Here is a 14528-nt window from a genome sequence, read left to right on the forward strand (position 1 = left end):
TGGCTTCGGGTCCGGTGAAGGATGGAGCATTCGAGGGATCGTGGACAAGGCAGCGAGGACAAGGGCCGAGGGAAGCGACTTCGAGGCATACGCTAAGGATGGCGTTGGGGATGAGTCGCGGGCTTGTATGCATCCGAGGGACGAGAGCCAAAGGAAATAGGCTTGAAAGCAAGAGGTCAAGGCTGTAAAGAAGTGTCAAGTGAGTCATAAGGGTGAGGGTATGAGTGCACGAGAGATTGTACTCAGAGTAAAATCCTAGTTTTAGGGTTTTACTGTAGTAGTACTGTAGCGTTACTGTAGCAGTACTATAGCGTTACTGTAGTAGTCGACTACATGTTTTAGCAGTCGACTGGCAGCGAACAGAATGTTTCTGTTTGCTCGGTTAGTGTAGAGCAGTCGACTGCTAGTTTTTACAGTCGACTGCTAGTTTTTGTAGTAGACTGATATCGAGCCGTTGGGATGTAACAGTCGAATTCCCACAGAGGACAGTTGACTGCATGTTTTGGCAGTTGACTAGTAGGTGGAGTTTTCAACCCGCGACCTATATAACCAAAGCTTAGAAGCTTGGTTATCCCTGACAAAATTAGTGGTGGTAAACCCTAATTAGTAGTCTACTTGTTCTCAAGTGTTTGTGAGTGTTGTGGTGATGTTTCTCCACCCACAAGGAGCTACTTGAGATAGCCGGAGTTTGTCGGGGGCTAATCCACCGACGGATCGGGATCGTCCACCTCAAGGATACGTCGTAGAGTAGGAGCCCTAATCTCTGAACCACGTTAAACAACGTGTTAGCGGCTTGCTTGTTTCTTTCCTTTAGTGTTTAGCTTGTTTATTTTTGTATTATTCCGCTGCGCAAGCTAACAATAGTGTAGGAAGCAAAGATTTGGGGGTGCCGTCTATCCAACCCCCTTCAAGCCGGCCACCGATCCCTTACACATAGGAGCTAACTTAATTCGGTTGACCACATCAAATAGTTCACAAGTGGCTTGGCTCGTTTACATCCCTATACTTGATCTTAGCCAAAAAGCTAAGAAAAATATAGATTTTCTGCTTGTAGTGCTGTCAATTTTAAGATGTGGGACGAAAGAGAACTCTAGATATCTAATTAATTAATGAGAAAAATTTTCAATAATACATTGCAACTGAGTCTCTAACTCTAGATTCTTGATTGATTAATGAGACAAATTCTCAATAATATGCCACAGTTGAGTCTCGAATTTTAGATCATTGATTGATTAATGAGAAAAGTTTTTAATAATATACTGTAACTGTAACTGAATTTTAAACTCTAGTTTTCATTGATGTATTTATAAAATTATTAATAAATTTTAAAATTTTTTCAGTATGAAAAGATAAAAAAGATATTAATAGAATTACATTTTATGTTTTATTAAAATTAGTTAGTAAAGTGGATTGATTTTTATTTTATACTAATATGTGTATTTTATTCCGTATGCATATTTTTACCAATTTGTAAAAATAATTTCCAAAATCAATTGGCAAGTAAAAGTAAAAAAAGGTGGCTAAGCGCCTTCCTCGAAAGAAAGGCAGGGGGGAGCGATGGGGTTTGTAATTTGCGTACCGAGAGCACCACGCATCGCCTCCGCACGGCGACTCCTTCGAAGCCACCGACCACAAGCCCGTAAAAATATTTGGGTTTTGTTGTTTCCTTCTTTCTCCTCGCCTCAGCCCTTCACCTGCTCTGCTTTTCAATCCATTTTGGGATCTCCTCCCTCTGGCATCGCTGCCCCTCCCACCGCCTGCCGCCGCATCAAGGATAGCTATCTCATTCCGGCAGACAACCAGAGAGGGAAAAAATGCGAGGAACGAGACACACAAAGTAAGAGAGACGACAGAGATTGGAAGGAAAAAAGAGGGAGGGAGGGCTGAAAAAGGAGAGTAGAATAAGGGAAATACGGAAGGGGAGAGAGCATGTGCGATTTGGTGGCCCGCACCGGTCGACATCAGCAGCGATACGAGGCCGGTTGTCGCCTTGTTGCCGGGTCCCTCCTCCTTCTTCCCTCTCTTTTTACATCTTTTTGTTTTCTTTTTCTTTTTTGGTGCTTATTGTAGTCGACTCTTTCTTTCCGAGTAATTTCAATGCTTTCTAATTCATCAATCGATCGGCTGCTTTCTCTTTCCAAGTTTGAATTTTTATTTTTATTTTTATTTTCTGGGGTCGCTGTCGCTGTCTTCTAGCTGCAATTTTTATTCGGTGATTGACCCCTTTATATTCCATTTCCTTGACACTAGTCCATCACTTCTCTACGGATCCCGTACTTGATCTTGAAGAAGTGAAAGACCATAACGAGTAGGCGTCTTGTACCTTGTTGAGTTGTCTATTATGTAGCTTTCTTGCTGACCTTATTCGATGTTTATGACTTTATGTGCCTGTCTTTTTCTAGTATGTAACTGTGTTAGTATGATGAGCAATGAGATGGTTTCGTGTCGCTCGAAAGTGAGAATTTTAATTACCTTTCTATCATGATATCTGGAACTGGTGGATAATAGCTGGGGTTTAGGAAATTTCTTCCATCTGAAATATTTGGTTGGACAGTTGCTTAGATAAAAACATTTTACCAATCTAGGTAAATATTCATTGTACTTTTTGTGCATTGATGATGGATTTGTTGCCATATATCTGAAGATCAGATGAGCCATTTTTATATTTTCAGATCAACTTTTAACTGCAAGATTGGTCTGATTTCCATCATGTAGTTACACTTGTTTGATAGGAATTATGAAACTAGCTCAGTGTCTAGAATATCTTAGCACATACAAACAATAAAAGTAGCAGAGATGAGAATGCTCAAATGGCTTTGAACTGTTAATGGAAAAGGAAAAAATAAAATAGCATTTACGTGTAGCTCCAATTAATTATAAAATGAGAGAAAATATGCTGAGATGATATGAATGCGCAAATGGAGCTCAAACAGATTATATTTTAGAAGAGTTGAAATAATTAGAGTGGAAGGTGTAAAGGATAAATGTACCAAAGTTATCTTTGCTTAACATAATAAAAGGTTATTTAATTGCTTTGAAATTTTACAAGTGATGCAATCTTCTATAAAGTTTGATAGGCCCCCGGGCTATGGTGCAACGACAGGCACCAAGTTGTCACCCAGGCATCTGCAATTTGATTCCTAGCTATGACACATTTGAGGGATTTTTCCTCCAAATGGGGCACGCAACCGCCGACTTCTAGGCCTCCTGCCGCTAGCGCTTCCCGATTTACCTTGGCGGTCGGTGGAAAATTTCTGTGGGCGGTTCCTGGTTTAACATTTTTTTTCTATAAAGTTTGATAGAGGGATAAAGTCTTTGTAACTAATGCTAGATACTTTGGATAAATATGACTTGATGATGGTGATTGGGAGAACGAGCTGTTAAAATGTTAAAATTTGTACTTTAATATTGATGTAAAGAGGAGGAAGCTTGAACTGTTGAGCCCATATCATTGTTAGTTTGAATATACTGGGGCTCCTTTGATGTGATCAGTATTAAAGGCCTTAGAATAAGGAATGCTTATTTATCCTTGGAGTCATTAGACATACGCTGCATTTCTCTTCATGTTTTGCTAGCTGGCTTCACTTGCTTCCTCATTTTTTTTTTATCATAAGAACATTTTCCTTAGTGCCTTTATATAATCCGATGCGTTTTATTTTCACATCTTGTGGAACTTAAAGGTTTTCCCCCCCTTCTTGATTGCCTACCCAAAGAGTTATGTGATCCTTCAAGAAAGTTAAAATGCTTTCCAATAATATATTTGTCTTTCTAAAGCTTTCTGTGGAGAAAATAATGATATATTTATTGTTAGTAATGATACAGAATTTTTAGATTGTCTATATGGTGCATTAGGGGATGATATATAGTTATTTATATATTACTTGTGTATGGTTTGAGTATCAATCATCTAACATGCCACATATTTGCAGGTGTATCCCATTTAGATATAAAAGCTGTGATATTTCTGATGACAAACATAATATGGAAGTTGAAGTTCTCATGATTAACTCACCTAGTGGACCAGGCCTATTATTTCCAAAGGTATGATACTTTCATATTTTAATTGCTTTTAAACTTTTGCTGAATGTTAAATCTCCTTTATTTCATATGAAAGGTGTATAAAACTATATTTTTACAAGTTATATATTGTTTTCACAAAGCATATATATTAGTGCTTCAGTTTTTATAACAAGATTTTACTAGGTCAGCAGTTACCACATTCTATTTCCTTGTATCTTAGCTTTTATCTTGCACAATGGTGAACATTTATCAAGGAACTCATATTTTGATGCCAAAAGTGTTTTTGTTTGTTTAACTGAATTTGATCTTATTTTCTTCGACCTTTTGCTTTAAGAACACTCCGGCAGTTAGTTTTAATGCTTCACTAATTTAAGTTAGTAATTACTTGACATTCTGAGTGCTACAATTTATGTTCTGTCAAAGTTACATAAAAGATGAAGGCATGTGTCAGTAACTTATTTCCTCAAAGATAACTCTTATGATGTCCATTTCTTTTATCATGACAAGATATTTGATGGAATCATTACCTACTACAGAGAAATTTTTAACAGAGTCTTTCTTCACACTTGTAGCAGCATCTTCTTGTGAGTAACTAAGATATGTAACCATAAAAAGAAACTTAGCATGGGAGAAATATCATAATATCCTACACCATTGCAATTCTTTATCCTTTACCATGTTCTTTTGTATTAAGAACCAATGCCAAAATGGAAGCAATAGTTTCATTGGAGATGGTTGGTTTTGTTATGAACTAGACTTGGTTGTAAATGATAAGAGCTTTCAAGCAAATATATCAAATTTAGGGGGGGGGGGGGTAAATGTAAAGTAACATGAGATTTTGTATATATAAAGATTTAGTAGGACTATCTATCTATAAAAAAGGATAGCTCGGTGCATGAAGTTCCTGCCAATGCGGGGTCTCAGGGAAGGATTGAACTACATTGGGTCTATTATATGCAGTCTTATCCTACGTTGCAAGAGGCTGTTTCTGCGGTGCAGGGAGCTGCCAAATTTTGTGCCCATGTTTATGCAAGCACTTCTTTGGACAAGAATGAACTAGGACATCCCATGTAAACTTCTCTCCAATTTACTATTTAGCTCCTTTCTCTTCAATTATGAGACGTGACTCCGATTAGCAATTCACATTGCTTACATTTCAAAAGAAGAAAACCTGGGTGGCTTTTTCCAATTCTTAATCACGCTCCCCTCTTATGATGGCCTTGTGATTCTTTTTTCTTTGATGAGATAGTGTTCTAGGAAGAATATTGGTATATGCTGATACAAAGAGGAGTCATTTCCCCATTTGGAGAGGAAGATTCATTCCAAAGAGGGAAGCTTTGGAAGGATACCAACTTATCAGCCCATCCCCATTTGAACGATCAAGGGAAAATAACTTCAAAATTTTAGCTGGAAATTTTCTCTCCCATCGAAGAAAACCTACAAAGTAGTATATTTCCATGTTAGCATCATAGCATGGGATAAAATGTTAAGTTTTTCATAAAATTAATGCTTGCTAGTGTTGCAAAATTACCTTTTCAAAAATCAATCTTGAAATGAAGGATGCGAGTTGGGCTGAACTTATGTTATCATGTGATTAGTTCACCATAGTTCTAAAAAGCTGTCTAGGTTAAGTGGAAAAGAAAGGGGATTGCTTCATCTTGTGATTAAGCATCCATCTAGATGTTTCAAAAACAATTCTAGGCAGTGACAGATGCACAACCTAATGGGCAGTGGGGGCAAAGTTGATTAGTTTATTTGGTCATGTAATATTAATAATTCTAAAGAGGATACTATTAGTTAGGTAATTTGAAATTCATGATACTTGCACAATAAAGAGAACAATTATGAAGAATAAACTGTTAGGAGCAAAAGTAGCTAGGGGGGGGGGGGGTGAATAGCTCGTTGCGTGCCCGTTGTTCGGCGTTGCTTGTTTCTTCGAAGATGTGCAGCGGAAAATACAGAAACAAATCACACAACGCTAACACGGTTGGTTTACTTGGTATCCACCTCACAAGAGGTGACTAGTCCAAGGATCCACACCAACACACACACCCTCCACTAAATAAAAACTCTCCTTTATGGTAACTACCAAGGGTGGAGAAGCCCTACAAGACTCAATACAAGAAGAAGAAAGGGTAGTAAAGAAATACAAGCTTACAAGCTTACAATGAGTGCACAAACCCTAACCCTAGTTTCTTCTTCTTGCTTTGATCCGCCTCTTGACTTGGAAGAGCCTCCAAGAACCTTGAAGGACTGGCGATCTCGAGCTTGAGAAGAGCTGTGGAGGAGCTGGTGAAGATCTGAAATGAATCGGTGAAGAAGTGCCGAAGACAACGCTCGCCTGCGGCTCAAATACGACTCAACGGTCGGATCCCGATCGATTCGATTTTTCCCAATCGATCGGGGAGGCTTTGGATCGATCCAGAGCGCCTCTGTGCTCTGGAAAAACGCCTGGATCGATCCACGGATCGATCCAGCGCGAAGCAGCAGCGTCCCAATCGATCCACTGATCGATTGAGACCTCTGGATCGATCCATTGATCGATCCAGAAGCTTTCTGTTCGCTGGGAAAGGTCTGGATCGATCAACTGATCGATCCAGAGCCTGGATCGATCCACTGATCGATCCAGCACTTGGTTTTTTGCCCAAAACCAAGTCCCAAACCTCCCAAACCAACATCTGGTCAACCTTAACCTGTTGGTACGTCATGCCTAGCATCTAGTCACTCCCTTGACCTGCTAGGACTCCCTCACCAAGTGTCCGGTCAATCCCTTTAACCCACTTGGACTTTTCTTTCATACCAAGCATCCCGTCACTCTCTTGACCTACTTGGACTTTTCTTTCATGCCAAGTATCCGGTCACTCTCTTGACCTACTTGGACTTTTACCTAGCTTCACTCACTAGGACTTTCACCTGGCTTCACTCACCAGGATTTCCATCCGCCTGGCTTCACTCACCAGGACTTTCAATCTGCCTAACTTCACTCACTAGGACTTTCACCTGGCTTCACTCACCAGGATTTCCATCCGCCTGGCTTCACTCACCAGGACTTCCATACTGCCTAGCTTCACTCACTAGGACTTTCACCTGGCTTCACTCACCAGGATTTCCATCCGCCTGGCTTCACTCACCAGGACTTCCATACTGCCTAGCTTCACTCACTAGGACTTTCACCTGGCTTCACTCACCAGGATTTCCTTCCAGTCAGGTATACTTACTTGACTCTTCTTCATTCAACTGATCAGTCCCTGATCTGAATCTCCCCATTTGAACAACTGCACCTGCATTATCCATGTGTCTACATGTATTGTCAAACATCGAAACTATGACCAAGACTCAAGCTTGGTCAAACCAGTCAACCTTGACCTAAGGGATATTGCACCAACATAAACTATAAGAAACAACAAAATGAGTAAAGGATTTATTTATCAAAAAGATACAAGGTGGGTAGTGATATCAATTGCTAAATAAAATGGGATCATACCTTCAAATATTGAAGTAATGTTACAATTGGATAAATTAAAGACTACTCTAACTATGGTGGCAAAAAGGTGAAGTCACCACCTTAGCGACCCTTCTAAGGTGACCCCCGCACTCTGGAAGGGGATAAATCAGGGGCCTTATTCAGCCTTAGCCGAGCGACCTTCCTAGACAGAGGGCACTGGATAACCCGAAAGCAGTATTTGCACTTGTAGATCGGGAATCGAACCATGCCTCTTTGGTGGCAAGCCTTGCCTGAGTACCAACTCGACTACACCCGCGGGGCATTAAAGACTACTCTAACATTATTATTGTGGGTCAACTACTATTTTATGTGATAAAAGACACATTATCTTTAATAATATCTCTAGGCGGGTGTAATTGCTCCTATTTGACTCTTCCTAGATTTAAGTGGCTTGCCTAGGCAATCAAGACAGCCAGTCCAAGTGGGTTAATTAGTTCACTTATGCATGCAATCACAAATGATGGATATCATCACACTTAAAACAACAAAGTAAAAAAAACACAATTAATTGGTACTAATCTATAAGTACTGAAAGTGAACCCAGATTACTATTTTATGTGATAAAAGACATGTTATCTCTAATAATATCTCTAGGTCTAGTGGGTGTAATTGCTCCTATTAGACTCTTCCTAGATTTAGGTGGCTTGCCTAGCCAATCATGACAGCCAGCCCAAGTGGGTTAATTAGTTCACTTATGCATGCAATCACAAATGATGGATATCATCAAACTTAAAACAATAAAGTAAAAAAAACACAATTAATTGGTACTAAACAATAAGTACTGAAGTGAACCCAAATATACTGATACAGTACAAACAACTCATGAATGATACTCTAATATTGAATACTGCTATATGTCACAATGTGTATGATTGAAGGAGGATATGATAGAACCTAAGGGAACAACAAACAAGCCAATGAATAGAAGTGATATGTTAAAATCTTTCAAATCAATGGGGAAAAGGGGATTATTGGTACTTTAACCCTCACATCTTTTTGCTTCTCCCCATTTTGAGGATTAACTCCTTTTCACCAGGGTTTCTTTCAAGTCCAAAAGGATGAGTTCAGGCTCAAAAACTCTCACATTTGTTCACATAATCACAAAACCCCATACACCTCTCTTCATCTCCATATGTATCCTTAAGGTCTATTAAACTTGACCTTCGTTGCCTAGTTGACCGATTTCCTAGTTGATTACATCGTGGACTGCAATGTCCATTGATTGGTTTACTAGTTGGTTAGCCACATGGATGAGCAAGGTCACCTTCTCTTTCTTCTCAGACTCATTAATTACCCTCTCTATTCTTTTGTTGAACAATAGTCTGACACCAACACCTAAAGGCACACCCCTACCGCTCATGTATAAATATTTTTAGAAATAGTCACACTTAGATATGCACCCATGTTGGATACTTGCATCAGAGTCCGAATAGCATACATTACTCCTCCCATTTATGTTCTTTGATGCTAACCCTTTAGCTATCAGTTAAACACTTTAGGATTCCCAAAACTCATATTAAAGTTTCAAGTTTGGTAACAAATGGAGAAAACAATTTTCTGTATGTAAAATATCTGAAATTCACTATTAAGATTTGGCGAGTCACACCAATTTAACAAATACATGTTGAAGTTAAATAGTGTTGTTGCTCGTGTTGCATAGATAATTTTCTATAAAGGGTAAAAAAATTGCATTGATCAATTAAATAGGATCCACTGTCCAATGACATTTGTGCAAAAGTGTACATGTAAAACCAATGTTTGGTTTTTAGAATTGTGATTGATAGAAAGTAGCATTTGGTTTCTCCCAGTATGATGAACAATAGTTCCATAAATGTTATTCTAGATATAGATGTATTACATTTGGTTTCATGATTGGAAAATCAACTATATAGGCTATTTACTTAGTAAGAGAACTAATGGAAAAATTATTGAGAAAAGGAGGACTTGCATATAATTTTTATTGATTTAAAAGAGTATATAGAAGCTATTGTGGTGGGTTTTGGAAAAATAAATATCTAATAATTATATTGATGTGATAAAAGATACATATGATAATATTGTTAGCAGTGGAGTTATTTGGGAGCATGACAAATGATTTTTCTGCAGTTATAGGTAGACATTAAGGCTAGCCCTAAGTCCCTATCTAATCCTATTAGCAGTAAATGAACTAACCATATTCAAGATAAGCCTCCTTAGCCTATGTTATTCACAGCAATATTATGTTAATTGATGTGAGTGTAATTTGATTAAAATCTAAACTTAAATTGTAGAGAAAAATCTTTGAAATCAAAAGGGGTTTTATTGTAAGCTGAATTAAGATGAATTTAATTTCGTCAACAAGAATAGGATTATAATGAAGTATCATTAATAGGATAAAAATAAATGGAAAGAAGCTTTAGAGTCTTACGTGATTGAACAAGTACCAATATTTAGGTGGATGGTGGAATTATTAGCAAAGATAAAATAAAATACCAATATTTAAGAGAAATTAGGCATAACTTCAATAGATCAAAAAATGAGGGGAAAAAACATTTGAGATGGTATGGACATGTTCTACAGCAACTAATGAATTTTGTAATTGGAAGAATTGAAACTATTGGATTGGAATGAGTAAGGGAGAAGAAAGATGCCAAAGAAAACACTAATCATTATAATATAATAAGAAGTGATTTAATTAGGTTGAATATTACTAATGATTTAGCTTTGCATAGAACTCATAAGATTCATGTAGCTTACGACAAACATGGTTGATGATGATGAGCTAGAGTTTCTTTGGTTTTCTTTTCTCCTTATAACTTTCACTTTGGACAATTAATTGATAGTTAATTTCTGATTAAATTATAGAATGTTGAAATTACACTAAGCATATTTCTAGTCCAAACATCTGGTGATGGATAAAACATATTCTGGGGATGTTGCAACCGTGCTTCTTTAATCATAGAATCCTTCAACAAAACAAGCAAAGAAATGACAATCCAAAGACAAGAGAAAGTAATCTTCAATTTCAAAGATGGAACAATTGTGGATGATCTACTTCATCTAACTCATCAAGATTAGCATGCCCAGATATGCAATGGGTGAACATGACTCTCTATGAGGTCTTCTTTCATACCGTCACATGCATGTGACACATTCATAACAAATTGAGAGGGAGCTTCCTAGCAAAGGGAAGAAAGTTTCTATTAAGATCTATCTAGGAAAGTTGGTGAAAAAAAGGTGAGGCCGAAAAATTGCATGACTTTGGCAATAAGGGATTCAAGTAGAAATACTATGGCAAGGAGATGAGAGAAAAGATACGTAGGAGGAAGAGATGTAGATATGCATGAGGAAGAGTAGATGTCGCGGTCAAAAAGGAAAAGGATTGTGTCCATGGAGAGAATGATGAGGATGATCATGTAATTGGAGTAGCTAAAGAGGAACAATTGATTGTGAGCAAAGAGGAGGAACTAAGAGGCAACATGGGCAACGAGGGAGGTAGGTTGCTAAGTTTTTGTGGTTGATTTTGGTTCAATGTAGAAGAAGAAAAGGGAAGTCTACTAATTAGGTTTAATATTTGAACCTGATTTACAAGAACTTGGAGCAAGGAACAAAAAGAAGATGAGGAACAAGCCTTCAAAAAAAAAGGAGCAACAATGATACAAGAAGAATTTGAAGTGATAGAATGATATTTGCTAATATCAATAATATTTCATTGTGGTAGAAAGATGAAAAAAAATGGAGAAAAAAAACATGTCATATGTTTTGTGAAGAGATCAATGAGGTACAATCACTTTCTTTCAGCTGGGTTGCAATCCTATTCTCTTAGTGTACAATTATCTTATTTTTAAGGTATGTAAAATATAAATGGAGAAAAAAATTATGGTTCTCTTCCCAGGTGGTTCCTGCTTTTGTCTTAATGATATATCTATATGTATATCCATGTCATATGCGCATTTACGGAAATTCCCCTATCTGTATATATAATTAGGTCTTGCCAATTTTCGTGTGATGCATGATTCCTGCTTGTTTTATGAGTGAACTATATTGGCAGGCACTATTTATCTGTTTTGTGATTTGCATCTCTTTTACCCCTGCGCAGGGAGGATGGGAAAATGATGAAACTGTTGAAGAGGCAGCTGTGCGAGAAGCCCTTGAAGAAGCAGGAGTTAAAGGGGATATAGTGGTAATTTAATGTATTCTATTTCCTTCTCTCTTGGTCAAAAAAAAGAACTTTGGTGATCCAAAAATTTTCAATTCTATTATTGCTCTAACTACCATGTCATAAAGTTTATTTTCCACCTAACTCTAGCTGCTTACAGATCTAGTCTCGAATGTAAACACTAAACCTGCCACAAGTTTTTGAGACTCCTAAATCTTACATAGCTCAAGCAGAAAAATTACTTGTCCTTTAAATGGGATGTCGCTTAGTGTGGGTGCATATTTTCATTTGCTGGAGAAACTTTATAGTTACTTTTTTTTTTTTAAAATTCATTGCATGATTCATTGTTTCTTTTTATAATCAATGATTCAGCTTACGTTTCAATTTTAGTCATTCTTGGGGAACTATCTCTTCAAAAGCAAAACCCTGCAAGATGAATTCAGTCCATAAGGTTTGTGCAAAGCTGCAGTATTTGCTCTACAAGTGAGAGAGGAGCTAGAGTCGTGGCCAGAGCAAAGCACCCGTTACAGGTCTTGGGTTACCTTACCTGAAGCTGTGGAGCAATGTAGACATCCTTGGATGCGAGATGCTCTTATTGAGGGATTCTCAAAATGGCTTGAGGGTATACAAACAAGGCCTGAAGGTGAAGAGAATGGCAAATCGGAAGAGGATGCCAACTTAAACGATAAAAGACAACCTTTTCTGAAAGTTTAAGTAGACTATCGTGTATTTGACGTTGGTCATTTTTGCATTTTGCTAGTATCTCATCTTTGGTCATGCATGCTATTATATGCATTTTGTTAGATGAATATCGTAGTCCTTAAGGCCTTTGTCGATACTTGATTCTGTTCTCTTTTGTGATACTACTGCGTGCTCTGATCTGAGCATGCTCACAAAATGACAACCACGTTATAATTGAAAGAACAAAAATATCTTTAGCGTACATGGATTTGTAGGAAGCAACGTTGAATGATGGTTTGAGTTGTGCCATGTTACGCATTGTTTGAGCAGCCAATTTGGAACTGATAAGGTGGCTGACAGTTAGTTTAATGTCGCATGATGCTGGTGATGTTAATTTATTTTGCGGTATTTTACCTAACTAAGATTCATTATTATCCATTTCATACGTATCTATTTTTCAAAATTTATAAAAAAGTAGCGCTTTTTTTATTATACCTACTCTTTATTTCACGTTCAATTTTTTTCAGACTCAATTTGTTTTCAACTCCTTTGAAAATTCGCCGTACAATTTTAAGCATGAATATATTAAGGAAAGTGTCAGGAGTATATTGATACTAATTTAAAATGATTTAGAGTTTTTTTAAAATTTATTAGTCAATTTATTTGAAATTAATAGATAAATCTATATTTAAAAATTTAAAAATTTAAAAATTTGATATTTTTTGAACTAAATAGTTATAGGAATTTTTAGTAGTGTTGAACTGTTGATTAATGAGTATTATTATTTTAGGTCATATAATAAGTTTGTGATAAATTTTATCAAATAGTTATAAGTTCAAAAATTTACCATTCTAAGTTTTTGTAGTCAAATTTAAATCCGAGGATATAGATACATTAAGAAGTTTTGTAAATAGTCAAATTTAAATTCGAAGATATAGATACATTAAGAAGTCTTGTAAAATTATATTGATTTTAATTTGAAGTGATTTAAAATTTTCTAGATTATCAATTAATTTTATTTGAAACTGATTGATTTTGAATCCTTTCAAATCAAAATCAATGTACCCTTATAAGCCTTTTAAAAGTATCTATATGCATTTAGATCTCAATTGAGAGTAGTAAATTTTTGAATAGATAAAATAAAAATTGAAATAGAAAAAGAAGGGAGGCATAAAGTGCTATATATATATATATATATATATATATATATATATATATTTTAGAATTTTAAAATTTAAATACTTAAAAATGAGTAGTACTGAATCTTGCCCAAGCTGTTGAGTAAAATGCATTTATGTAGGATCGAGATATGCTAGGGGGGGGGGGGGTGAATAACACTCATGACTTTTTCACACTTTTCGAAGAACAAAGAATAACGCAGCGGAAAGAAAGAAAAGAGAAACAACGCTAACAGACTAAGTTTTACTTGGTTCAGAGCTTATGATAACTCCTACTCCAAGGCCCGCGATCGTTGATCGTTTTCGTTGGACAATTACTATAATTTCAGAAAAGCTTTACAAATTGCAAAATTACAAGTGTACCGACAACATGGAATTCTGAAAGTAGAGTTTTCGATCGTCGGAGTAGCGTTACGACTTTGTCGGATCAATTTTAGAGTAGCGCGCAAGAGAAAGATCGCGAAGATGAGTTGTATTGAAGCATCTGCTCGTGGCCTCCTTTTATGGGCTGTTGAAGGCGCCTTCAACCCCATTGAAGGCGCCTCCAGCGGTGCAGCTTATCCTCGTAGCATCGGAGACGATAATTTTCACTTTCTATGAAGTTTATCCCTTTGAAGGCGCCTTCAAGCTTATGGAAGACGCCTTCCATTCAGCATCCAAGGCGCCTTCAGGCGCATGGAAGGCACCTTCGTGCATTTTCGCACGAGCCTTTGGCCAGGCCACCCGAGGCACCTCTAATAACCTTGGAGGTGTCTTGAACATTATTCATCCGAGCTTATCTTGTGCTTTTCAGTTGCTGCAAGATATATTAGTCCAAAGTACCAAACATACACTGCAAAACAAAGTTAGCTCAATAAAATATGATTAATAAAAGTACTTGACATTTTCTAGATTGTCTGGTTCTGACTTTCGGATTTTTCGAAAATCCTAAGTCAAACTGATGCCTATTGTTCCTTCAACAGGGAATGCGCCCTCATCTACTCCTCTCAGGAGAGTTTACCTTTTG

At 37.0% G+C, this 14528-nt stretch overlaps 1 protein-coding gene across 2 annotated transcripts; it reads left to right on the forward strand.

The window, feature by feature from the left end:
• The first annotated feature begins 1544 nt into the window (after positions 1–1544).
• Positions 1545–12466, forward strand: LOC121967185 (nudix hydrolase 16, mitochondrial-like). 2 transcript variants are annotated; one of them, XM_042517253.1, is made up of 4 exons: positions 1545–2000; positions 3930–4041; positions 11604–11687; positions 12036–12466. In XM_042517253.1, exons 1-4 carry the CDS (start codon positions 1930–1932, stop codon positions 12051–12053), a joined length of 285 nt encoding a protein of 94 aa, XP_042373187.1. In that variant the 5' UTR covers positions 1545–1929; the 3' UTR covers positions 12054–12466. The 2 variants fall into 2 exon arrangements, with proteins under 2 accessions (XP_042373187.1, XP_042373186.1); XM_042517252.1 differs by having other exon boundaries at positions 12054–12466.
• The last annotated feature ends 2062 nt before the right edge of the window (positions 12467–14528 follow it).

The sequence above is a fragment of the Zingiber officinale genome, chromosome 3B (genome assembly GCF_018446385.1).
Source record: "Zingiber officinale cultivar Zhangliang chromosome 3B, Zo_v1.1, whole genome shotgun sequence".
Lineage (NCBI taxonomy): Eukaryota > Viridiplantae > Streptophyta > Magnoliopsida > Zingiberales > Zingiberaceae > Zingiber > Zingiber officinale.